The 26,378-nt window shown below is 44.6% G+C and overlaps 1 protein-coding gene across 6 annotated transcripts in view; it reads right to left on the bottom strand.

The window, feature by feature from the left end:
• The window catches only part of ndrg4 (NDRG family member 4), a 167,067-nt gene that overhangs the window by 16,594 nt on the left and 124,095 nt on the right, over positions 1-26,378 (bottom strand). For all 6 annotated transcript variants that reach the window (XM_080187193.1, XM_080187190.1, XM_080187191.1 and 3 more), the window contains 6 exons: positions 26,233-26,336; positions 23,956-24,012; positions 19,375-19,426; positions 17,209-17,256; positions 2,924-2,959; positions 638-689 (listed from right to left, as the gene is read on the bottom strand). In XM_080187193.1, coding sequence (XP_080043319.1) covers positions 638-689; positions 2,924-2,959; positions 17,209-17,256; positions 19,375-19,426; positions 23,956-24,012; positions 26,233-26,336 — 349 coding nt within the window. The remainder of the gene's footprint in view (positions 1-637; positions 690-2,923; positions 2,960-17,208; positions 17,257-19,374; positions 19,427-23,955; positions 24,013-26,232; positions 26,337-26,378) is intronic.

The following is a 26,378-nucleotide window of genomic DNA, read 5'->3' as shown; positions in this document are numbered from 1 at the left end:
ACACTGGATGATCCTTCAGCTGTATTGTACACCTTCTAGATACAGACATATAACATATAACCAGAAAGTTATAATAACTTCACATGTACACGAGCATAAGAGTAAACAGACACAAAGGGCAATACAGAGCCAAAAGCGCTAATGCACACTTTTTTTGCTGAGAGAACAAGTAATTATGTGTCATGAATACTGTCAGTTTCAGTATCACATGACAAACTAAAATGATATATTACAGTCACAGTTATCACCTATTTCCCATTTATCAACTTTACATTTTTTCTATTGCTTCCATATTCCCTGTTAATCGTTTACACCACAAAAGCTAACACTTCCCAGGCTACAGTCTCAGTGTAAATTAACCCCGAAACCTCACTGTGAGTAAACCCCGAAATCTCACTGAGTAAACCCCGAAATCTTACCGTGAGTAAACCCCAAGAATCTCATTCTGAGTAAATCAATGGTGACTACAATCGCACTGTGAGTGGACATCAAATTATATAAACTTCAGAACCAGTACGCACTCAGGTTGAATTTAGCTTTATTCTTTGTAAGTAAAACTGAAGAGAAGGTGAAACACATTCATATCCAAGCATGTACAATGAGCCTGAATATGTGCTCTGGCTTTTTTGATACTTACTGTAGCCCATGCCCTGCAGAAAATACTTGAATGCCTCAGTCAGTTTTCCAGGCTGTTTGAAGAAAACATAAAAACTGAAAAATTATTACCATCCTCAGAACATTAAATAATAAATGATAAATAAAGTACAGTATCAAATCATATCACTACTCCTACAAATGAGTTTCACACAATGATGTATCATGAATGACATTTGCTGTTAGGATAATTGCATAATACACCATGAACCAAATAACCAATCTTTTTTATTCATTCGTGGTACATGGGCATTGTTGGCTGGCCAGCATTTATTGCCCTTGAGGAGGTGGTGGTGAGCTGCCTTCTTGAAATAAGAACATAAGAAATAGGAGCAGGAGTAGGCCATCTAGCCCTTCGAGCCTGCCCCGCCATTCAATAAGATCATGGCTGATCTGTCGTGGCTCAGTTTCACTTTCCCGCCCTCTCTCCATAACCCTTAATCCCCTCTCTTATCAAAAACCCATCAACCTGCGTCTTAAAAATATTTAGCGAGGCAGCCTCCACCACTTCAACAGGCAGAGAATTCCAGAGATTCACCACCCTTTGAGTGAAGAAGTTCCTCCTCAACTCCGTTCTAAACTGCCCTCCCCTTTATCTTGAGGCTGTGCCCCCTAGTCCTACTGTCTTTTTTGAGCGGGAAGTGTCTCTCCACCTCTATCCTATCCATCCCATTCATCATCTTATACGTCTCAATGAGATCTCCCCTCATTCTTCTAAACTCTAACGAGTACAAGCCTAGTTTATTCAGCCTCTCCTCATAGCTCAACCCCCTCAACTCCGGTATTAGCCTAGTAAACCTCCTCTGCACTCCCTCCAAGGCCAAAATATCTTTGCGCAGGTGCGGCACCCAAAACTGCACACAGTACTCCAGCTGCGGCCTCACCAATGCCCTATACAGCTGCAGCAAGACCTCCCTACTTTTATATTCAATCCCCCTCGCTATGAAGGCCAGCATCCCATTCGCCTTCCTGACCACCTGCTGCACCTGCAAGCTGGGTTTTTGCGACTCATGCACAAGGACCCTGAGGTCCCTCTGCACCGTCACCTGCTGCAGTTTTTCGCCACGTAAGTAATAGTCCTTCCTACCATTATTCCTGCCAAAGTGGACCACCTCACACTTGCCAACATTAAATTCCATTTGCCATTTCCTGGCCCATTCGCCCAGCCTATCTAGATCCTTCTGCAGACTCTCCACACCCTCTGCACAATTTGCCGTTCCCCCAATCTTGGTGTCATCAGCAAATTTCGACACCCTACACTCAGTTCCCTCCTCCAGATCATCTATATAAATGGTAAATAGCTGAGGCCCCAGCACCGACCCCTGGGGCACTCCACTAGTCACCATCCGCCAATCCGAATAGCACCCATTAACCCCCACTCTCTGCCTCCTATTTGACAACCAATCCTCTATCCACGCTAACACCCTACCCCCAACTCCATGCCCCCTTACCTTCTGCAATAACCTCTTGTGAGGTACTTTGTCAAACGCCTTCTGTAAATCCAGAAAGACCACATCCACCGGCTCTCCTCTATCCAACGCCCTAGACACATCCTCATAGAACTCCAGTAAATTTGTCAGACACGACTTCCCTTTAATGAAACCGTGCTGCGTCTGCTCTATCAAGCAATTCCCTTCAAGATGCCTCGCAATTTCCTCCTTAATGACAGATTCTAACATTTTACCTACCACAGACGTTAAACTAACCGGCCTATAATTCCCCGCCTTTTGCCTGGCATCCTTCTTAAACAATGGCGTAACATTAGCCGCAGTGCTGCAGTCCAAATGGGTTGACCCACAGCACATGGACAGCAGCTTTTTTGCTTTTTTCTGGTGGACAGAGGAATGTTGATCAGGACTTTGGGAGAAGTTCCTGATGCTTTACAAATATTGCCATTTTGAACACCTGCCTGAATTATTGAAATATGCAGACAGACAGGACCTTGACAATTTTGCATCATGATTTAGTACTTCCCTGGGTTATGGGCAGGATTTCCTCTTAACTTTCCTTAGTCTGTCGCTGCACAGTTTATGTGTTGTGTTTTTAATTCTTGGAGCTTTGCTTCCACCTAATTCAAGCTGGGTAGTTGGATAAGAAAAAAGCCCAGGATTGGATTTTCTGGCCATGCTTGCCCCATGCCGGAAAATCCCATCCACGGTCAACAGAACTTTGCATGATCCATGTCCTGCCTGTTACAATTCCTGTGGTGGGGGGGTGGAATGGGAAAATTCTGGTATGCGAATCCAGACAGAGTTTGTGAACTACTAACCTGTGTGATCTGGGGTAGGCCACCAGAATCAGCCATCTGTAAAACAAAACACAATTAGTCACCACCACTGATGGAGAGATTACAACAGCCTTCATTATCATTATCTACAGCTACCCATAACTCAAGAGACATTCAAGTACTCACCTTAGCATTTGGACAGAACCTCTACGATTTAATGTTCTAGGAGTTCTGATCAGCATATTGTGTCTACTTCATTTGTGACACTGACATTCAGAACAATGATACAACAGTTTAGGTCAAGTAAACAAGGTGGTTTATTGATTCTTCCAATTTACATGGCTTTGTTGGGTGAGTGTCCCCTTACTGTCTGACTGGATTGATGAATGCCCATGAATATACAGGTCTTTTAGAATGCGGCACATTACAATTTGGATCCATTGGCTCAAGGCTCATTTTGAGGCTGACTGAGTGTCTCAAACATCATGGAGTGGTTTTGAGAATAATAGGGTGAATGTCTAATGGCAGTTGAGATCTGTTGGATAATTGTCCAATGGCAACTTGTTGTGCAAGTGACCCAAACCAGGATTTGCTAACTGTCTATCATGAGGTTTGTAAACTTGTTATAAGAATATCCCATATTCAGTGTGAGAATCTAACAAGATGATCTGGCTCTGTTTAATGAATGATATCCATAATTGCCTGGTTCTGCTGAACAAATGATGCCCATCATTGTGTTGCTCACAAAGCCTGTGAACGTCCTCTTCTGGTGAATGAATGAAGCACATATTTTCTGGGTCTTTTGGATGAATAAGGCCCACGATTGTCTGATTCTATTTAATTAACAAGGTATTTGATTACTAACTTCTGTTTGATTAAATGAGGTCCATGAAAGTCTGGTTCTGTTGGCTGGAACTGTTGCCTTCTCAGAGGGAGGCACTTCTCCCTCACCTTAAATCAACCAAATCAAAACAAGTCATACTTGATAAACAGTAGATGTTCCTAAAAATCAGCAAGGTTGAAGGTACTTGGCTAGAAGTACTTATTTAAGAAAATATAACACGACTGAATTAACTGCCTAAGTTATTTGGCACAGAAGAGGTTTCTCATCTGAGTACACAAGGAACCAATGGACTCGATGACTATAGTATCAAACAAATGAATATGAAAAATGAGTTGCTGAAACATATGTTCAATAATCTGCAAGAGATTAAAGTGAAAAATATTCAATGTGTATGTGAAACCAGAAATTATAGCATTAACACAGCCCTAAACTACTTATCCTCTCATGAGTGATAATATTAAGACATTATTTGGTACAAACATAGATTTACCCGAGCCTCTTGGCGAGTCTATGGGTGAGATTCTCCAGCTGCACTAGCCCCAAAACTGGAAAAGCCCACCCGAGGTCAACAGACCTTTTTGCATGGTCCGTGCCCTACCTGCTACGATTCCTGTGGCGGGCGGGAAGAGAAAACTCCCCCCTTTATGTTTTCCAGAGATGAGCGATTTTAGATGCAAGACTAGGCTGGAGAAACTGGATTGTTCTTCTTTACGCAAAAGAGATTGAGAGAAGGTCTCACAGAGGTCATAGAGGTTTACAGCATGGAAACAGGTTCTTCGGCTCAACTTGTCCATGCCGCCCTTTTTCTTTAAAACCCCAAAGCTAATCACAGTTGCCCACATTTGGCTCATATCCCTCTATACCCATCGTATCGATGTAACTATCTAAATGCTTTTTAAAAGACAAAATTGTACCCGCCTCCACTACTACGTCTGGCAGCTTGTTCCAGACACTCACCACCGTCTATGTGAAAAAATTGCCCCTCTGGACACTTTTGTGTACAAAGAACAAAGAACAAAACAGCCTGGGAAACAGGCCCTTCAGCCCAACGAACCCACGCCACCATTTTAACATTACGAGTCCCCCCTCCACCCATGACCCTTGTCTATGCTTATGGCATTCCACATTGAGGGAAGACTAATTTAGGGACAATTTATTACACCAATCAGCCTAATAGCACATCTTTGGGGTGTGGGAGGAAACCGGTGCACCCGGAGGAAACCCACACAAGCACGGGGAGAATGCGCAAACTCCCACAGACACTGGCCCAAATCCATGTGTCTGCACAGCAAGCAGTGAGTCACTGAGCTGTTGTGTTGCCCAGCATCTGGTCCAGTTTAAGCGTACACTAACGACATGAAGTACTAGGCTATTCTCAAAACAACCAAGAGCAGCCCTCGTACGACCCATCGTGTGTATGCCCCTCGTTGGACAACAAGGCGGACCGAAGCACCTGTGAATTAAAAGAGAAAAACATCAGTATCATCCACATCCTTATACATTACCAGGGATGTCCCAAGGCTCCTGAACCTTATTTAAAACAACCTCCTATATCCTTCCATCTCCAACCCACTCATGTGCTTGTCTAAGTAGCTTTTAAACAACTCCAGCATGCCTGCCTCCACCACCTTGCTTGGAAGAGCATTCCATACCCCCACTACCCTCTGTGTGAAAAACCTCCCTCTAACATCTGAATTATACCTCGCACCCCCCCCCCCACAACTCTAAGCCCGTGGCCCCTCGTAATGTGCGTTTCCAACATAGAGTAAACAGCGGTAAGCTTTTTCCTATCTATACCCTTCATAATCTTATATACCTCTATTAGATCTCTCCTCAGTCGTCGTCTTTCAAGGGAAAATGACCCCAATTTGTGCAATCTTTCCTCATAACCCAGTCCTTCCATACCAGGCAGCATCCTGGTAAACCCCCTCTGCACTCTCTCCAGGGTCTCCACGTCTTTCCGGTAGTAAGGCGATCAGAACTGGACGCAGTACTCCAAATGCAGCCTAACCAACGTACTATACAACTGCAACATTAGACTCCAGCTCTTATACTCTCTACCCCTTCCTATAAAGGCTAACATACCACAAGCTTTCTTTACAACCTTCTCCACTTGTACTGCCACCTTCAAAGACTTGTGCACTTGCACCTTTAGAACATAGAACATAGAACATTACAGCGCAGAACAGGCCCTTCGGCCCACGATGTTGCGCCGACCAGTTACAAAAACAATGACCCACTAGCCTATACCAATCCCTTTTCGTCCATAAACCTATCCAGAGATCTCTTAAACGCCCCCAAACTAGACGCATTTACAACTGCAGCAGGCAGGGCATTCCAATCCCTCACCACCCGCTGGGTAAAGAACCTACCCCTGACATCCGTCCTGTAGCTACCCCCCCTTAATTTAAAGCCATGCCCCCTCGTGCTAGCTTTCTCCATCCGAGGAAAAAGGCTATCACTATCCGCCCTATCTAAACCTCTAATCATCTTATATGTTTCAATAAGATCCCCTCTTAGCCGCCTTCTTTCCAACGAAAACAACCCTAAATCCCTCAGTCTCTCCTCATAGGACCTCCCCACCATACCAGGCAACATCCTAGTAAACCTCCTCTGCACCCTCTCCAACGCCTCCACATCCTTCTTGTAATGCGGGGACCAGAACTGCACACAGTACTCCAAGTGCCGCTGCATTTCTATACTCATTTCTATACTGCATTTAGGTCCCGCTGCATTTCTATACTCTTTATAGATCTACCCTTTATCATAACTCCCCCCTACATTATTTCTGCCAAAATGCATCACCTCACATTTATCAGGATTAAACTCCATTTGCCATTTATCTGCCCAATATACCAGCCTATATCCCGTTGTATTGCCTGACATTGCTCCTCACTGCCCGCCAATCCAGCCATCTTAGTGTCATCTGCAAATTTGCTGATCACACCACTTACTCCCTCTTCCAAGTCATTTATGTATATTACAAATAGAAGAGGTCCCAGTACTGAGCCCTGAAGCACACCACTAGTGACAGACCTCCAGCCAGAAAAGGACCCTTCCACTACTACTCTGTCTCCTTTTCCCAAGCCAGTTCTCAATCCATCTAGATACCTGTCCTTGTATCCCATGAGCCTTAACCTTTTCAACCAACCTACCATGAGGGACTTTGTCAAACGCCTTACTTAAATCCATATAGACAACATCAACAGCTTATCCTTCGTCGACCGTTTTTGTCACCTCCTTAAAAAGATTCTACCAGATGCGTAATGGAAGACTTCCCCTTAACAAAGCCATGCTGCGTATCTCTAATCAGATTGCAATGCTCTAAATGCTCATACATCCTATCCCTAAGAATCCTCTCCATCAACTTGCCTACCACTGACATCAAACTCACCGGCCTATAGTTACCAGGGTTATCCCTCCTACCCTTTTTAAACAACGGTACCATGTTCGCAATCCTCCAGTCCTCTGGGATCTCACCTGTGTCCAAGGAAGAGACAAAGATTTGCGTCAGAGGCCCAGCAATTTCATCTCTCGCCTCTCTAAGCAGCCTAGGATAAATGCCATCAGGCCCCAGAGATTTATCAGTTTTAATGCTACCTAAAAGCCCTAACACTTCCTCCCTCGTAATGGATAGTTCCTTCAGTTGGTCTACAGCTCCCTCCATGACAGTAGCAGACATCAAGCCCGTCTCCTTTGTGAATACCGACGCAAAGTATTCATTCAGGATCTCCCCCATTCCCTTGGACTCTAAGCACAGTTCCCCTCCTCTATCCCTGAGAGGACCGATTTTTCCTCTAACCACCCTTTTGATCCTGACATAGAAGTAAAACGCCTTTGGATTTTCCTTAATCCTGTCTGCGAAAGCCATTTCATGCCCCCTTTTTGCCCTTCTAACTCCCCGTTTGAGCTCCCTCCTACTCTCTGTATTCCTCCAATGCTCTCTCCGTTCCCAGTTGCTTAGACCTAACATATGCCTCTCGTTTCTTCCTGACCAAGTCCTCAATATCCCTAGTAATCCACGGCTCTCTAATCCTACCTTTCCCATCCTTCCTCTTAGCCGGCACATGTCTTTTCTGCAACCATTTGTTTTCCCTTGAAAGACTCCCACATGCCAAACGTGGACTTGCCCTCAAACAGCCTATCCCACTTTGTATCCCTAAGTTCCTGCCTAATCCGGCTGTAGCTAGCCTTCCCCCAATTTAGCACCCTCCCCTTAGGGCAGCACTCATCTTTTTCCATTAATATCCTAAAGTAGACAGAGTTGTGGTCACTGTTAGCCACATGTGCACCTACTGCAACCTCAACCACCTGACCCAGCTCATTACCCAGAACTAAATCCAGTATAGCCCCCTCTCTAGTGGGCTATCTACATACTGCTCCAAGGACCCCTCCAGTACACATCTTACAAATTCCTCCCCGTCCGAACGCCCAGCTCTAGGCACCTTCCAATCCACCCCAGGGAGATTAAAATCTCCCACTACAACAACCCTATTCTTCCTACACCTATCCAAAATGTCTCTACATATACCTTCTTCCACTGCCCACAGGCGGTTGGGTGGTCTGTAGTACACCCCTAGCATAGTAATCGCTCCCTTCCTATTCCTCAACTCCACCCACAGTGACTCAATTCCTAACTCCTCTATATTATCTTCCCTCTGCACCGCTGTGATGTGCTCCCAAACAGTGCCACTCCCCCTCCTCTTTTCGCCCCTCCTCTGTCGTGCCTAAAACACTTATACCCAGGAATATTTACCTGCCAGTGCTGCCCTTCCTTTAACCACATCTCCATCACTCCCACCACATCTAAATTCCTCATGAACATTAAGGCCTTAAGCTCATCTGTTTTACCCGTCACACTCCTCACATTAAAACAGATGCACTCCAGACCTACAGGCCCACTTGGATCCTCCTTCTCCCGGGGAATTTTCCTTTTGTCCAAACTTACCCTGTCACCCAACTCGCTCCCAATCCCAGTGCCTACTGAGCTGTCTGTCTCCTCCCCACCCCCCCTCCATTTTCGTTTAAACCTTGCCAAAACACTCCAGCTAACCTCCCAGCTAAAATATTTGTGCCCTTCCCATTTAAATGTTCCCCATCCCACTTGTACAGGTGCCCTTCCCTCACAAAGACTTCCCAATGGTCTACAAAACTAAAACCCTCTGTCCTGCACCAATCCTTCAGCCACGCATTCAGCTGTAGGATCTCATTATTCCTTGCCCCGCTATTACTAGGCACTGGCAGCAGCCTAGAGATTGACACCCTGGAAGCCCTGCTCTTCAGCCTTGCCCCCAACTCCCTGAACTGCTTACGTATATCCCCCCTGCTCTTCCTTCCTCCGTCCTTCTCTCCTATGTGTATAATTACATCAGCCTGGGTCCCTTGGCCCTTCAAAATTCCCTCTACCCGCTCCGAAACATCCTGTATCCCTGCTCCAGGGAGGCAGACTACCATCCTGGAGTCCCGCTTTTGCCCACAGAACCGCCTATCAATTCCTTTAACCCTCCCATCCCCCACCACTATCTCACATCCAGCCCCCTTCCTTCCCTCTGAGGCATTCTGGTCCTCCTCTCTTGCCCTTTCTACCCCAGTTGTCGCCTTACCCTTGATATTTTGGGGGACTACCACTGGGGTGGTCTTAGTACCATGACTCCTCTTCTTTTTCCCCTTCCTAACAGTAACCCACCCATCCCCCTCTCTAGACTCTGGGATCTCCACTTAACTGTGGTTCCTATTCATTATCGCCTCGTTCTCCCTGACTAAAAATAAATATTCAAGACGCAGCTCTAATTGTCAGACCTGGACCCTCAGAAGCTGCAACTCCAAACACTTGGTGCAGATGTGGACTTCCAGGAGACACACTGTCTCCAGGAACTCCCACATATTACACCTAACGCCGCTGAAGTGTCTCCCCATGGACCCTGCCATTTACCTGACCAACCTTAGAGTTATGGACACAGAACAGGAAAAATGGAACCAGTAACTCACCTTGCCTAAGCCTGTTCTCACCTAAGTCCAGTGAGCCAAAGCCCTTACAGCTCTCACTCTGCTTCCAACTCACTCCGCTGCCCGCTCCCGACGCTGCCCGCTGTCTACTGCGGCCTTCTTTTTATACTCCCGTGCTCCCTTCCCGACTGCCCCCACGCCTAGCTCCCGCTACGGAAAGAAAAAACAAACAAAAACCCCGTGAACCGGCAGCAGAGAGAAAAAAAACTAAATCGAAAATTGGACACTCACCACAGCCACCAGCACTCTCCAAGTACACTGCCTTGGAGAGTATCTCTCCCCTCTCATCTTAAACCTATGCCCTCTAGTTTTAAACTCCCCTACCTTTGGGAAAAGATATTGACTATCTAGCTAATCTGTGCCCTTCATTATTTTATAGATCTCTACAAGATCACTCGTCAGCCTCCTAAGCTCCAGAGAAAAAAGTCCCAGTCTATCCAACCTCTCCTTAAAACTCAATCCATCAAGTCCCAGTAGCATCCTAGTAAATCTTTTCCGCACTCTTTCTAGTTTAATAATATCCTTTCTATGATAGGGTGACCAGAATTGCACACAGTGTTCCAAGTGTGGCCTTACCAATGTCTTGTTCATTGACATTCCAACAAAACAGACCGATGAAACCAAGCATGCTGAATGGCTTCTTCACCACTCTGTCCACTTTCAAGGAGCTATGAACATGTACCCCTAGATCTCTTCGCTCTAACTCTCCCCAGTGCCCTACCATTAACTGAGTAAGTGCTGCCCTGGTTCAGTCTACCAAAATGCATAATCTCGCATTTATCTAAATTAAAATCCATCTGCCATTCGTCAGCCTGCTGGCCCAATTGATCAAGATCCTGTTGCAATTGGAGATAACTTTCTTCACTGTCCATTATGCCACCAATCTTAGTGTCATCTGCAAATTTACTAACCATGTCTCCTATATTCTCATCCAAATTATTAATATAAATGACAAATAGCAGTGGACCCAGCACTGATCTCTGAGGCACATTGTTGGTCACAGGCCTCCAGTTTGAAAAACAACCCTTTACAACCACACTCTGGTTCTTGACAGAAGCCAATTTTATATCCATTTAGATACCTCACCCTGGATCCCGTGAGATTTAACTTTACCTACCATGCGGTATCTTGTCAAAAGCCTTGCTAAAGTTCATGTAGACAACATCAACTGCACTGCCCTCATCTACATTCTTGGTTACCCCCTTCAAAAAACTCAGTCAAATTTATGAGACATGATTTTCCAGTCACAGAGCCATGCTGACTGTCCCTAATGAGTCCTTGCATCTCTAAATGCCTGTAGATCCTATCTCTCAAAATACTTTCCAACAGTTTACCCACCACAGATGTGAGGCTCACTGGCCTGTAGTTCCCAGGCTTTTCCCTACAGCCCTTTTTAAACAAAGGCACAATATTTGCCACTCTCCAATCTTCAGGCACCTCACCTGTGACTATCATGATTCAAATATCTTGGCTAGGGGACCAACAATTTCCTCCCTAACATCCCAGAGTGTCCTGGGATACACTTCATCAGGTCCCAGGGATTTAACTATCTTGATGTGCTTTAAGACTTCCAGCATTTCCTTCTCTGTAATATGTACACTCCTCAAGACCTCACTATTTATTTCCCCAAGTTCCCAAATATCCATGCTTTTCTCAACAGTAAATACTGATGAGAAATATTCATTTAGGATCTCACCCTTCTCTTGTGGATCTGCACATAGATGACCTTGTTGATCCTTAAGAGGCCCTACTCTCTCCCTTGTAACTCTTTTGCCCTTTATATATTTGTAGTAAAGGTATACAGGTTTATGACACAGGCTAAAGAAAGTAGACAAAGGAAAGCTGTTCGCATTAGCAGAAATTACAGGGATGAGGGGACCCAGGTTTAAGTTTTTAGGCAAAAGATACAAGGAATAAGAAACAAATATTTTTACACAGCGATTGGTAATGACTTGGAACATTGGCTCCACCTCCACCATCGCGGTAGGCAATCTGTGAATTCAAAAGGAAGTTGAGGATAAAATACTCGCAGGGCTATGGGAATAGAATGGGAAAATGGAACTGATGGAATGTTCTACTGAAAGCTGGCAAGGGCTGAATGGCTCCTTTCTGTGCCATTATAATTCTTTGACTGTAACTGGATCCAATGTTCTGCCCCTTTCCTTAAGTTGTTGTTTTCATGCTGAGATACAGTTCTGTGGGTACTGAATGCCCTCCATTCTCTCATTCAATTAGCTATTCTTCACCAGGCTGTTCAACTGAGGGTGGTTTCACAGCCAAATCCAATTTCATTCTCAGCATTATATGCAGTTCTGGGAGATCTCAATGGATAGTGATTGGCTGATGTTGCCTCTCCTTAACCCAGGAAATTGTTGTTCTTCTCCCACCACCTAAAAACCAAGCAACTTAGCACAGACAGAAGCTAGGTTCCTTACTGTCCATCGGCCCAGAAAAATTAGGAACTGCAACCACCAAATGAGCCACTAGAAGCATGCTCTTTACACAATACTATCTCCCTTAACAAGTAGAATGAATATTTAGGGGCTCCTTGTGGTGTTGAATCCTACCATGTTAAGTTATGACAATGAATTAAACAAATCTGGTATTCATGGGCTAGCAGCAGAAAAGGTGGCCATAAAAGCTGTTAGTTCTCATTAAAAAACAGAAAAAATATTTCTAACAGAAAATGAAAGGAATCACTCCTTCCTGGCCTTGCTAACAAATGCTTGAATTCTAAAACTTATAGCACATTAAAGTTTAGGCAGTAATCACTGCTTTGCCAATTGAGACAACACTGTGCCTTTAAGAAATGTATTTGAGTCATGTTTCTGTGATGTTTCTAGCAGTTCCCTCCATTTTACGGATGCCGATCTCTCTACAACAGGCATCCTGTATTGTCACTGCAGCAGTATAATTGCTAGAATATTTGTTTAAATCTGAACTAATGCTGTTCTTGATGTTCACCTGGGATTTGGGATGAGGCTTGATTGGGATAATTGACAGATATGGTCATGTGACGTGGTGGTGAGGTTTACACAGAATATTCAAGATCTGTTTTTGAGTTGAGAGAGAGAGAAATGCCCATTTTCCCCTCTCTGAAGTCTGGAGACTGGGAGCTATCAGAGACTATGTTTACCTCTGAGGTTTTCCTGTTTTGAGGATATCTCCTTTTCTGGAAACTGCTGTGTCCAGAGATGTTAAAAAGCTAGAAATCTGGCATCACATAAGCATCTTTAGTTTCTGTGCTAACTAGCTCTACAGAAGGGATTTATGTCTATGGAGGATTGAATTGCTGAATTGGAACAATAAAGATAGCTATCTGTTAAGTATTATATTTTATCATTTTTATGTCTTTTAAGAGATTTGAGGTTTGAGGTCCTTGCTTCCAGTCTGGACGAGAATGAGGGAGGTGAGGTTGGTGAGCAAACTGCACACGGTACAGTGATGCAGCAGGACATAGGCAAAGAGAAGGTGAAAAGGAACGTAGTAGTAATTGGGGATAGTGGGGTTAAGGGTATTGACACTGTCCTTTGTCACAGTGACAAAGTGCACAGAAGGGTGTGTTGTCTGCCTGGTGCTCAGGTCCGGGATGTCACATCTGGGCTGCAGAGGAACCTGGAGTGGGAGAGTGAGAATCCGGTCATTGTGGTACATGTGGGTGCCAACGACGTAGGCAAAATGCGAACTGAGGATCTGGGGAGGGAGTATGAAAAGCTGGGAATGGAATTAAAAAGTAGAACCGACAAGGTGGTTATCTCTGGGCTACTGCCTGAACCGAGTGCAGACGGGCGTAAGGTTGATAAGATTAAGGAAGTGAATGGGTGGCTCAGGGATTGGTGTGGGAGGAATGGGTTTGAATTTATGGGGCATTGGCACCAGTATTGGGGTAGGTGGGACCTGTTCGGGCTGGATGGGGTTGGTCTGAATCATGCTGGGACCAGAGTCCTGGCGAATCGTGTAAATAGGGCTGTAGACAGGGCTTTAAACTAATTAGGTGGGGGGGGGGGGGGGGGGGGGGAGGAGAGGTGTGCGAGGGTAGGTGACATTACGGGGTCTACAGTTAAGGAGACGGTACAGGTAAGGGAAGAGGCCGAGGATGTCCCAATAATAAAGGGAGTAGGGGGCATGAGTATGGTTGGTGGTGTTCTGGCAAATAGGGTCCAGGTGAAGGCTGGGATGAAGGCACTTTATCTGAATGCACGAAGCATTCGGAATAAAGTGGATGAGCTGATGAGCAGATCAGCACAAATGGATATGATCTGGTGGCCATTACAGAGACGTGGCTGCAAGGTGACGGGGACTGGGAACTGAATGTCCAGGGGTATCAAGTGTTTAGGAAGGATAGGCAGGAGGGAAAAGGGGGGGGGGTGGCGTAGCTCTGCTGATTAAGGATAGCATCAGGGTGGTAGCAAGGGATGATATAGGAACCAAAGAGCAGAACGTGGAATCGTTGTGGGTGGAGATTAGGAACAGCAAAGGAAGGAAGACGCTGATGGGTGTCGTCTATAGGCCCCCGAATAATGATCTGGAGGTGGGGCGGGCTGTTAACGCGCAAATAAGTGCGGCGTGCAGGAATGGGACGGCCGTAGTTATGGGGGATTTCAATCTGCGTATTGATTGGTCGACCCATGTTGGACGCGGCGGGCTCGAGGGGGAGTTCTTGGAATGCTGCCGGGATAGTTTCCTTGAACAGTGTGTGTTGGAGCCGACGAGGGAGCGAGCTATCTTGGATCTGGTGCTATGTAATGAGGCGGGTAGAATTAGGGACCTTGCGGTGAAGGATCCTCTTGGGGAGAGTGATCATTGTATGATGGAGTTTCTGGTGCAGATGGAGGAGGAGAAAGTGGGTTCCCGGACACACGTCCTTTGTTTGAACAGAGGGGAGTACGGTAGGATGAGAGAAGAATTGGCGAATGTTGACTGGGGGAGCGCGTTGGAAGGTAGGTCTGCTGAGGAGCAGCGGAGGATCTTTAAGGAGATCTTTCTTGGTGCTCAGCAGAAATTTATTCCGATGGTTAAAAAGGACCGTAGGAGGAGAGGTAATAAGCCATGGATAACGAAGGGGGTGAAGGAAAGTGTTAAATTAAAAGCGGAGGCGTTTAGAGTAGCTAAGAGTAGTGGGCGAGAAGAGGATTGGGAGAGGTTTAAATGTCAACAAAGGTTGACAAAGAAGTTGATAAAGAAGGGTAGGATAAACTATGAAGCTGGGCTAGCGCTTAATATAAAAAAGGGTAGCAAGAGTTTTTATAAATATATAAAAAGGAAGAGGCTGGCTAGGGTGAACATTGGACCCTTAGAGGATGACAGGGGGGACTTAGTGGTAGGGGATGGGGAAATGGCTGAGGTCTTGAATAACTTTTTTGTTTCGGTCTTCACGGAGGAAGACGTGAGTAATTGGCCGGGTGTTAGCGATGGAAAGGTGGTAGGACTGGAGGGTCTCGATGACATTATTGTTACTAGAGAGGCGGTGCTCGACGGACTGGAGGGACTGATTGTGGACAAGTCCCCAGGACCGGATGGAATGCATCCGAGGGTTCTGAAAGAAATGGCGGAGGTGATAGTGGATACCTTGGTGGTTATTTTCCAGATGTCGCTGGACTCCGGGGAAGTGCCAGAAGATTGGAAAGCGGCTAATGTTACGCCGTTGTTTAAGAAGGGTGCCAGGCAAAAGGCGGGGAATTATAGGCCGGTTAGTTTAACGTCTGTTGTGGGTAAAATGTTAGAATCCGTCATCAAGGAGGAAATAGCGAGGCATCTTGAGGGGAATTGCTTGATAGAGCAGACGCAGCACGGTTTCGTTAAGGGGAAGTCGTGTCTGACAAATTTATTGGAGTTCTATGAGGATGTGTCTAGGGCGGTGGATAGAGGAGAGCCGGTGGATGTGGTCTTTCTTGATTTTCAGAAGGCGTTTGACAAGGTACCTCACAAGAGGTTATTGCAGAAGGTAAGGGGGCATGGAGTTGGGGGTAGGGTGTTAGCGTGGATAGAGGATTGGTTGTCAAATAGGAGACAGAGAGTGGGGGTTAATGGGTGCTATTCGGATTGGCGGTTGGTGACTAGTGGAGTGCCCCAGGGGTCGGTGCTGGGGCCTCAGCTATTTACCATTTATATAGATGATCTGGAGGAGGGAACCGAGTGTATGGTGTCGAAATTTGCTGATGACACCAAGATTGGTGGAATGGCAAATTGCGCGGAGGGTGTGGAGAGTCTGCAGAAGGATCTAGATAGGCTGGGTGAATGGGCCAGGAACTGGCAAATGGAATTTAATGTTGGCAAGTGTGAGGTGGTCCACTTTGGCAGGAATAATGGTAGGAAGGACTATTACTTACGGGGCGAAAAACTGCAGCAGACGACGGTGCAGAGGGACCTCGGGGTCCTTGTGCATGAGTCGCAAAAACCCAGCCTGCAGGTGCAGCAGGTGGTCAGGAAGGCGAATGGGATGCTGGCCTTCATAGCGAGGGGGATTGAATATAAAAGTAGGGAGGTCTTGCTGCAGCTGTATAGGGCATTGGTGAGGCCGCAGCTGGTGTACTGTGTGCAGTTTTGGTCGCCGTACTTACACAAGGATATTTTGGCCTTGGAGGCAGTGCAGAGGAGGTTTACTAGGCTGATACCGGAGTTGAGGGGGTTGAGCTATGAGGAGAGGCTGAATAAACTAGGCTTGTACTCGTTAGAGTTTAGAAGAATGAGGGGAGATCTCATTGAGACGTATAAGATGATGAATGGGATGGATAGGATAGAGGTGGAGAGGCTCATCCCGCTCAGAAAGGACAGTAGGACTAGGGGGCACAGCCTCAAGATAAAGGGGGGGCGGTTTAGAACGGAGTTGAGCAGGAACTTCTTCACTCAAAGGGTGGTGAATCTCTGGAATTCTCTGCCCGTTGAGGTGGTGGAGGCTGCCTCGCTAAATATTTTTAAGACGCAGGTTGATGGGTTTTTGATAAGCGAGGGGATTAAGGGTTATGGGGCGAGGGCGGGAATGTGGAACTGAGACACGACAGATCAGCCATGATCTTATTGAATGGCGGGGCAGGCTCGAAGGGCTGGATGGCCTACTCCTGCTCCTATTTCTTATGTTCTTAAGAGATAAAAGTTATGCTAATTCTTTTTGTTGTATTCTCACTGTGTTCTTAAATAAAGATTGTTTTGATAAAAGCTTCATAGTGGGTCACTTGAATCATACCTGGAATGAAATATGTTATGCTCACCTTAATGTAAATATAAAAGTGAGGGTCTTGGCTAACTTCATAAAATACATTGGTGCTTCTGATCTGGTCCTCTACACAATGTCTCCCAAAACAAAAAAGGCAATGAATATGAAGTACAAGAAATAAAAAGGTCACCCAATTATCTTGCATCTTTATATCTGCAAGTAACCACACTTAAGTAAATTGCAAAGAGATTGTTGCTCTCTGCCATTTTTAGATGGAAATAACTCTCATGTTTCAAGTTATTGCTAGTTCAGGACATTCGGTACCTTAAGGAAAGTCGTCTGAGTTGGGTCCAGTTTGGAGTTGCATTCCACCTGAGATTGAGAAGACAGAATTAGCATAAAACTGTGATGAGTGATAAAATGTGGGAACTAAGTATGAGCACTAATTCCACCTCCCAAAATAGAGTAAGGATCTCTCTAGTCAATATATGCACCAACATTGTATATGAATTCATCAAATTTTTCTCTGGTCAGTATAAGTATTTGCAATTTTGCTGGAAATGCTAACTGAAGCACATATATGATACTCACATCAACCAGGACACTTTTCCCATGACTATCAGTCGTCTTCCATTTATTTTCTACTTGTTGTGGGTTAATTTGCAGCCACATGCAGGTTAATAGATTAAAAACATTGCAAGTCACAGAGTTCCTATAAGTATCACCAGCCAGTATTTCCCCATCCCTTTATTGATAATATATCTATTATTACAAAATAATATTCTCTCCATCTCGTAGTGAGTAACGCCCTGGGAGAGATTTACATGTCAATCTATGCATATTACACAATAAGAATAATACTTAACTGGTTGTTTTGGTCATGCTCTAAACCTTTGTCCAGTTGGACTGAGAATTATTGCAATATTACTTGGGAGCTTCGATCTAATTTGGCAACACGAGCAGGCAAACTAGTAGCACTATTTTGGTGGAAACTTAATCCATTTAAAATCAAACAGGTTGAGACAGGTATTCCTCCTCCATCATATACCATACCCTTGGAGGCATTGGCAAGCATGGATGTCCATTCTGATTGTGCTTGGCAAAGTACTGCAAAGTTTGTTGTTGGCTTCTGCAGTGTGGCTAACCAGGAAACTCTCTCATCCTTCTCCCCTGAAAGGATCGCAGGCTGATAATCAACCTGTTTGGCCACAGAATGCATGCACCTTCCCAGGTCACCCATGACCTGGTCTGGCCATCAGGTCATGAGTGAGATTTGAACCAGAGACCAAAATCTTGCCAAAAATTGTAGCGTGTTGTTTCTGGCGAGAAAACTAGCATGTTTCTCTCCAGATTCCATCACACTATCCAAAACAAAAATCAAGGAGGTATGATTCACGCTGTCATTGATGGGACGGGGCTGAACACACTAGGTTTTGCTTGGCTGCTCAGAGATTGTAGTTCCACCTGTAAAGGGCATCCTGATCAGAACAAGAATAAACTCACCTCACCCCATGACTTAGGCCTCAGGATCTCCCCTTCCCATCCTTGATTGGAGTGAATATTCACTCCAACCTCCTCCGTTGCCACAATCATCAGCCCCTTCTCTCCCCCTCCACCCCGCCCCACCCCAGCAATCATTGACTTTTTTTACCCCAGTCAGGCTGGCACCCCCTTCCCACCACAGCAGCCATCCCCGGCATCAGGTATACCCCATTCATCAAACAGATCCCAGCTCACAAATACAGTTGCAATAACTACCCATCCATGAGGCTGCCACTGGGAGCCCATCCCTAGGTAGAGATTGTCACTGTCAGGGTGGCATGGTAACAGTGCCTACACGTGTCAAGGAGCAGTGCCAGAGACAAGGCCAGAGCACTGCTTAGCCATGTCCCTCTTCCTCAGGGGCTGCACTTAACTTTGAGACCACGGAGAGATCCCCACAACTCATGCGTGTTTGTGTGAACCTGTTGAAAACCTTACTGATGTGACGCCACATCTACGTGGTTTGAAGACATGGTGGGATGGGGGTCAAGATGCAGTGGGGAGGGGGAAACAGGTTGATAATATTGAAATGCATGCAAGTCAGGTTCTTGCCAGCAAGAACTGTGACTTCTGGATCCTGAGACCCCGCCAGCAACAGGGAAAAGGGATCAAGATTTCACCCAAAGTTTCTGGCCTAGAGATAGGGACAAGACCTCAAAACCTTAATTAACCTAGTAAAATTATGTTATAGATAACCCAGCCAAGTATGAAGTACTAAGGGAAAGTAGCAATGCTCAGATTTGTAGTAGGGATGATGAAGAGAGGGCATGGAACCCACATTGGAAAAATGAGGACTATTCATTTATTGCAGTGTCTGGCGATTCCAGCTTTTCACAATTAGCAAACACGATGAGCAATGCTTTCTCTTTCTTCAAGGAGATGAATGTTGGAGAAAATGTAGTTGGTCCCTATCACTGAGTGAGATGCAGAGTCGCTTTCCATACTCACCACACCTTCCTCTGCTGGAGAATTGTCCCCCACCACCAGCATCACCGGACATCTGAAATACAACACACCATCAACTGACATTCTTGAACATAGGAATTAGGAGCAGACGTAAGCAAATTCAGCCCTTCAAACCTGCTCTGCCATTCAATCAGATCATGGCTGATCTCTCCCTGGTCTCAAATCCACCTCCACACATTTCCCATATCCCCTTATTCCTTCTTTTAAAATCAGAAATATGTCTATCTCCTTCTTGAAGCCATTTAACAATTCAGACTCCACCGCACTATGGGTCATCAAGTTCCAAAAATTCATCACCCTCTGCAAGAAGTAGTTCTTCCTCATTTCAGTTTTAAATTTACCACCTTTCAACCTATATCTGTGACCTCTTGTTCTAGATTGCCCAATAAGAAGAAACATTGGGTCTAAATTTACTTTATCAATCCCTTTTAAAATTTTATACGCCTCAAATCAGATCTCCTTCTAAACTCCAATGTATATAAGCCCAAATTGTTTAATCTCTCCTCATACATCAGTCTTTTCATCCCCAGAATCAATTTAATGAACTTCCTCTGAACTGCCTCCAATGTCACCACACCCTTCCTCAAATAAGGAGGCCAAAACTGGACACAATACTCCAGATGTGCTCTCACCAACACCCTATACAATTACAACAAACACTTCTCTACTTTCATACCTCAGTCCCTTTGCAATAAATCTCAACATCCCATTTACCTTTTTTTATTACATGCTGCACTTGCATACCGTCTTTCTGCGATTCATAAATATAGACCCTTTGCCCGGTCGCATTTTGAATCTACTTTCCATTTAGGTAATAATTTGCCTATTTTTTCTGCCAAAATGGATAACTTCACACTTACCCACATCAAATTCCATCTGCCAAATTTTGGCCCATTTTCCTAGCCAATCTATATCAACCTGTAAAATCTTCATATCCTCTTCACTGTCTGATTTGCCACCTATTTTAGTATCATGCACAAATTTTGTGATGTAACACTCTGTCCCTTCTTGTGGATCATTTGTATAGATTACAGACAATTCATACACAGCCTGGTATTAGTTCACACCTCATTTCTTATCATGAGGATATCCTATCTATACTGTAGTTTCCTTTGTTTGGAAGCTGACTTCATGTCTGGCTGATGTCACCAGGTACAACTTACAGTCGAGGAAGAGGAGTGAGGAAGGACACCAGCAATAACAATGGAGAAGGTGAGGGGCTCAGAAAGAGAAGTCACTGCTAGAGATGCTCTGATTATGATTGATGGGCAGAAGTGGAATTTCATCTGTGCTGTCTCACTGAGCTAATCTAGGGAGGAAAAGCATTGAAAGGGAATGGTATGATTAAACCTGATAAAAAATGTAAGCAATGTTAGGGTGAGCTTTTTGAGAATGTTGCTTCACATGTACTTCAATGTCTTGGGCTGCTTGTGAGATCAGCACACAATTGGTTAAATCAGCTTTCAACCTTGCTGAACAGGGATGATTTGTGAATCAGGCCTGGTACCAGGATAAGGAAATGAATGGATAAATGAAGGTCATTCATCTATATCTTGAGGGTCTGGAGAGAAGTTGGTCTGGTCAATGTGTTAACTGTAATAGTCTAATTGAAGAGCTTAAGTGGACTGTAAAACCATGGTTAAGAATGATTAAGAAGTTGAAATGATTAATGTATCTTCCTGATGCCATATTGTTAATCTGATGTCACTTTTGTGTTTCTTTTGATTGTGATTTAATGATAGTCTGGATGAAATGTTGAGAACGAAGATCGAATTGGTATGAGAGTTTTGAGTAAGCTACTGTATATTATAGTTACATTGGATTATAGAGTGCGATGTACCTGAGTTCCTACAGGTAAACTCAATATAGAATCATGTAATTATTATTGGAATCACATGGCATAATTTGCTGAGTACTCATGTTGGATCATGTAAAATGAGTTTGTTAAGACTTGATTCTGTGCTTGTTACAACTAATGCCTGTGCACTCTTGTGTTTAAATGAACAAAACAAATTGGAACAAGAAAGCTGTCCCAACAGATGTCATAATCACAGTCATGGACGATGTAATGGCAATAGATCCAAAGAATTTAGAGAATAGGTTGGTGGGAAATGGAGCAGTAGTTTACAAGGATGGAGGGGTTCAAATTTTCTTCAAGGGTCAATAATGAGAGTTCTGAAGGGGAGGTTCTGATCCCAGTCTGGAGGGAGCAGAAACAGTTTACAATGCCACTCACAGTGAACTGGGTGCTCAACAGCTTAGTGGGAATGTGAGGGATGGGGATGGGAGAGGAAGGGGGACACCAAGAGACCAAGATGTAGATCCTGGGAACCAAATGAGCTCAGATAGGGCATTGGAGAGAAAGGAGAAACTCCAGAAAAACATATTCATTCAATGCCAAGGCAAGGTGAGGAGAAATCAACAGAGGAACAAATGGTCTTGATTAAAGTTCACGATCTCACCACATTCGTGGTAATAGGCCAGTGTGAAGGGTTAGAGGAGACAGGTTTAAAGGAGATGAATAGTGGTGGTGGAAAGAAGTTGAGGGTTATATTTGCATGTCAGGATGGTCCAAAATGTGCACAATTTTGCCAGAAGAGAATGCGGTGTAACACCATTCTGTATGGTGCAAATAAAGCTAACAATGGATGGCTCAACTAAATATAACAGACAATAATGTCTATACCTCTTGGATTTAAGGGAGAAAAAATGAGTCCATACCAGAGGGATCAGTCAAGATGGCAGAGAGTAAATATTTTACTGGAGACAAAGTGAAGGTGTCTAAGTGGTTCAGCAGCACTATTGCTGCGCAAGTGTCATTACAAATGAAAGTCCATTAAAGGCTACCCAGCTGGCAACTTAAAAGTGCAATTGAACTTGGGGAGAGATTTTTTTTCCCCAGAGGCACATGCAGAAGGAATTGAGCTTGAGGAGTGGTGAGGGACTTAAGTGACCACAGGTGTTCTTATCTGTAATGGACACTATTAACTCAGAAACCACAGGAGCATGCAAGCTTGTAGGTATAGCAATGAGTATGGATAGGTAATTTAGATGGAGGTGAGGTTTAAAGGAACACCAAAGGACACTAAATTCAGATAAGTGAGGACATGGAGAACTGAGACAAAATTGAAACCATTGAGGATGAGATGTTCAGTTCAGTGGCTTGGGAGGGCCGTTGAAAATGCGGATTATAAGACAAAGTTGACAGGGTTAAAGGAAGAGAGGTGCTCAAAGGAAAAAGTACCAGATCAGTAGGGGAAGAGATCAATATGTGATTTGGTGACAAATGCAAGGTTGCCAGCAAGTTATTGTATAAACCATGTGTTGGAAACTATAGCCAAATAGGGAGTCTTCATTAAGGGGAGAGACCCAGAATAAGGTCAGGAAGGGGTGGCCCATGTCTGCAAGTAAATAGACTTTCTAGGGCAAGATGTGGAGGAGCAGTCATTATTATTCTGCTGGAAGAGATTGAGGGAATAGTGATATATTGGGTGAATGGAGACAAAGAGGACATTCATGAGGTTAACCTCCAGTGGGTGCACTGTTCAGAAAAAGGTGGAGAGATAGGAGAATGGGACAGTTTGATGCTGCTATTCAGGAGGCAGCAAGATAGCCCAAACGGATGCACTGCAAACTGCTGGACATATACAGATGATTATCAGAGAAAGATCCACGCCAGGGACAAAAACAGATGAAGTGATGGTTTGTGGTAGAGGAAAATATCCAAGGAGAGAAATAAAAGGTGATGTAATCAGAGGGATCAAAGAAAGCTGGTTAAAGTAATGGGCACACATCTGGAAAGCCAAAATGTGCACATGATGAATGTGCATATGAAGCACAAATGCATGGTCATAAACAGGGAAGGGAGCAGAAAATAATATTAAAGACTAAATTTTCCCTTCAGAGCAAATGGGGTTAGTACCAGTGATACTCCTTCTTACATTAAGATCAGAAATTTTACTGCTCACCTCATACTTGTTCCAGTGACAGGGTATTCCCCTCAGACTGAGGGCAGTGCTGGGAATACTTATCCTCCGAATGGTCCATGACAGAGAGAGGCTGCTCCCCTCACGCTGGGCTCAGTCACAGGGTTGCTCCCCTCACGCTGGGCTCAGTCACAGGGATGCTCCCCTCACGCTGGGCTCAGTCACAGGGATGCTCCCCTCACGCTGGGCTCAGTCACAGGGATGCTCCCCTCACGCTGGGCTCAGTCACAGGGATGCTCCCCTCACGCTGGGCTCAGTCACAGGGATGCTCCCCTCACGCTGGGCTCAGTCACAGGGATGCTCCCCTCACGCTGGGCTCAGTCACAGGGATGCTCCCCTCACGCTGGGCTCAGTCACAGGGATGCTCCCCTCACGCTGGGCTCAGTCACAGGGATGCTCCCCTCACGCTGGGGTCATTAGTAGAGATGTTCACACCAGGACAGAAATGGATTAGAATGTAAGAATAAGGAATGATTCAGTATTTTGGAATTTCCAGTAATAAATGCAGTCCAAAACAATGTGGCTGTCAACAGACAATTTTGGAATGGATGATAATCTAAAGCTAGAGCTTACTTACTGCAGAGTCTTGGCATTGGCCACAGTTCCAGGTCTGTTCATTTCCAAATCCCTGCGACTATGGAAAAGAAGGAAGTGTTATTATTTTTAACTCTGAGTCATGGTTTGATCCATTTTGATTTCTTCAAAAGTGAACATGGGGATGCCCTGAGACATGGACTTTGCTCTGGATGTGGGCTGATGCAAAAGGGGATTCGCTTTTGCTGCGCTCTCCTCCCCTCTCCAGGGACAAAGGATCTGTTGAAAACTGCCCCCTGTAAATAATGTCAGCTTGGAGATGGTTAAACTCAACTGATGCCAGGGACTTTGAGACAAAGGTTCGAAATCACACATGCTTGGAGCAGCTGAGTGATAATCTGCAATTACACCATACAGAAATTTACAAGGACAGCATGAAACCAAACAGGAAACTGGAGGGAACTGCTCCAGTCAAAGGACCAGCACAATAGGCTGAGTTGCCTCATTACACACTGTTATTTCTGAAGATTCAACTTGAGAACAAGGGGTGCGATTCATAAATGTAAACAAAGCCACAAGCTCATTTGATAAAATATAATGGCTCTAAATGCCCATGGACCAATAACATTTCCAAGAACAGATCAAAACTTTTCCATTTTTACTATATTTTTCACTCTGGTGAAATTTGTACTCGACGGGGGTGTGAATCCTCACTGCTCAACCCTAACTTTAGGGCAATATTGCCTGAATGATTGTGTCTGTAGAAATATTTCCTGTAATGAATGATATCTGTCACAACATTAGCCTTATTGTAGCCGTATAACTTGTACTGAGGACTGTGACAGCGTTATCTGCATCAAGGAGTGACTGTGATAGCACTGCCTGTATTGAGATGAGCCTGTTAAACACTGCCTGTACTGAGTGTGACCATGCTGCCTATATTGAGGAGTGTTTGTGACAACATTGCCTGTACTGATGGTCTGTGACAGTATTACCTATATTGAGGTATGTTCATGGCAACATTGTCCATACAGAGGAGTGTCAGTGTCTCCTGTATTGAGGAGTGACAGCGACAGTGTTGCCTCTATTGAAGAGTGTTTGTGATAGCATTGCCTGTACTAAGGAATGATTGTGGCAGTGTTACTTGTATCGAGGAGCATCTGTGACAATATCGTACTGTACTGAGGAGGAGTGTCTGTGATAGTGTTACCTGTATTGGGGAGTATTTATGACAGCATTACCTGTACTGAGGAGTGTCTGTGTACAGAGTGTCTGTGACAATGTCTATTTCTCAGAAGACTAAGGAAATTTGGCATGTCAACTACAACTCAATTTTTACAGATGCACCATAGAAAGCATTCTTTCTGATTATATCATAGCTTGGTATGGCTCCTGCTCTAAACTAGACCACAAGAAATGACAAAGGATCGTGAGTGTAGCCCAGTCCATCACTCAAACCAGCCTCCAACCCTTTGTCACTGTCTACACTTCCTGCTGCCTCAGAAAAGCAGCCAGCAGAATTAAGGACCCCACAGACTCCAGACATACTCTCTTCCATCTTCTTTCATTGGGAAAAAGATACAAAAGTCTGAAGACACGTATTAAATGACACAAGAGCAGCTTCTTCCCTGCTGTCTTTTGAATGGACTTTTGAAAATGGACCTAACTGGCATTAAGTTGATCTTTCTCTACACTCTAGCTATGACTGTAACACTACATTCTGCGCTCTCTCCTTTCCTTCTCTATGAACGGTATGCTTTGTCTGTATAGTGTGCAAAAAACAATACTTTTCACTGTATAGCAATAAATATGACAATAATAAATCAAAACAAATTATATATCAAGGAGCATTGTGACAGCATTGCTTGTACTAAGGAATAGTGATGGCAGTGTTACCTGTATTGAGGTGTGTCTGTGACAGTGTTACCTGCACTGAGAAGTGTTTGGAACAGCACTGCCTGTACTGAGGAGTGTCTGTGACAATGTTATCTGTATTAAAGGAGCATTTGAGACAGCATTGCCTGTCCTAACGAATGTGTGCGGCAGTGTTACCTGTACTGAGGGTGTGTCTGTGACAATGTCACCTGTATTGAGGAATGTTTGTGACAGCATTGCCTGGATTGAAGAATGGCTTTATATTGAGGAATACATGTGACAGCATTGCCTGTACCAAAGAATGCTTGTGGCAGTTTTATCTGTATTCAGAAGTGTTTGTGACAGCATTGGCTGTACTGAGGAGTGACTGTGACAATGGTATCTGTACTGAGGAGTGTCTGTGACTACATTGTACTGAACTGAGGAGTGTCTGTGACAGTGTTACCTGTTGTACATGTTCCAGAAGAGCTGCAGATTGCTCTGGTTGACGTTAGCTGATATCTGCTGTCGCAGGCTCTGCACCAGCTCCGTATTGTTCATCAGTTCCTCCTGAGACAGGAGGTAGAAATATTGTTACACACTACTCTTCTA

This window comes from Carcharhinus amblyrhynchos, chromosome 4, assembly GCF_965287045.1.
Source record: "Carcharhinus amblyrhynchos chromosome 4, sCarAmb.v2.hapA, whole genome shotgun sequence".
NCBI lineage: Eukaryota > Metazoa > Chordata > Chondrichthyes > Carcharhiniformes > Carcharhinidae > Carcharhinus > Carcharhinus amblyrhynchos.
The sequence above is the reverse complement of the archived record's forward strand: the minus strand, read 5'-3'. Positions and strand labels throughout refer to the sequence as shown.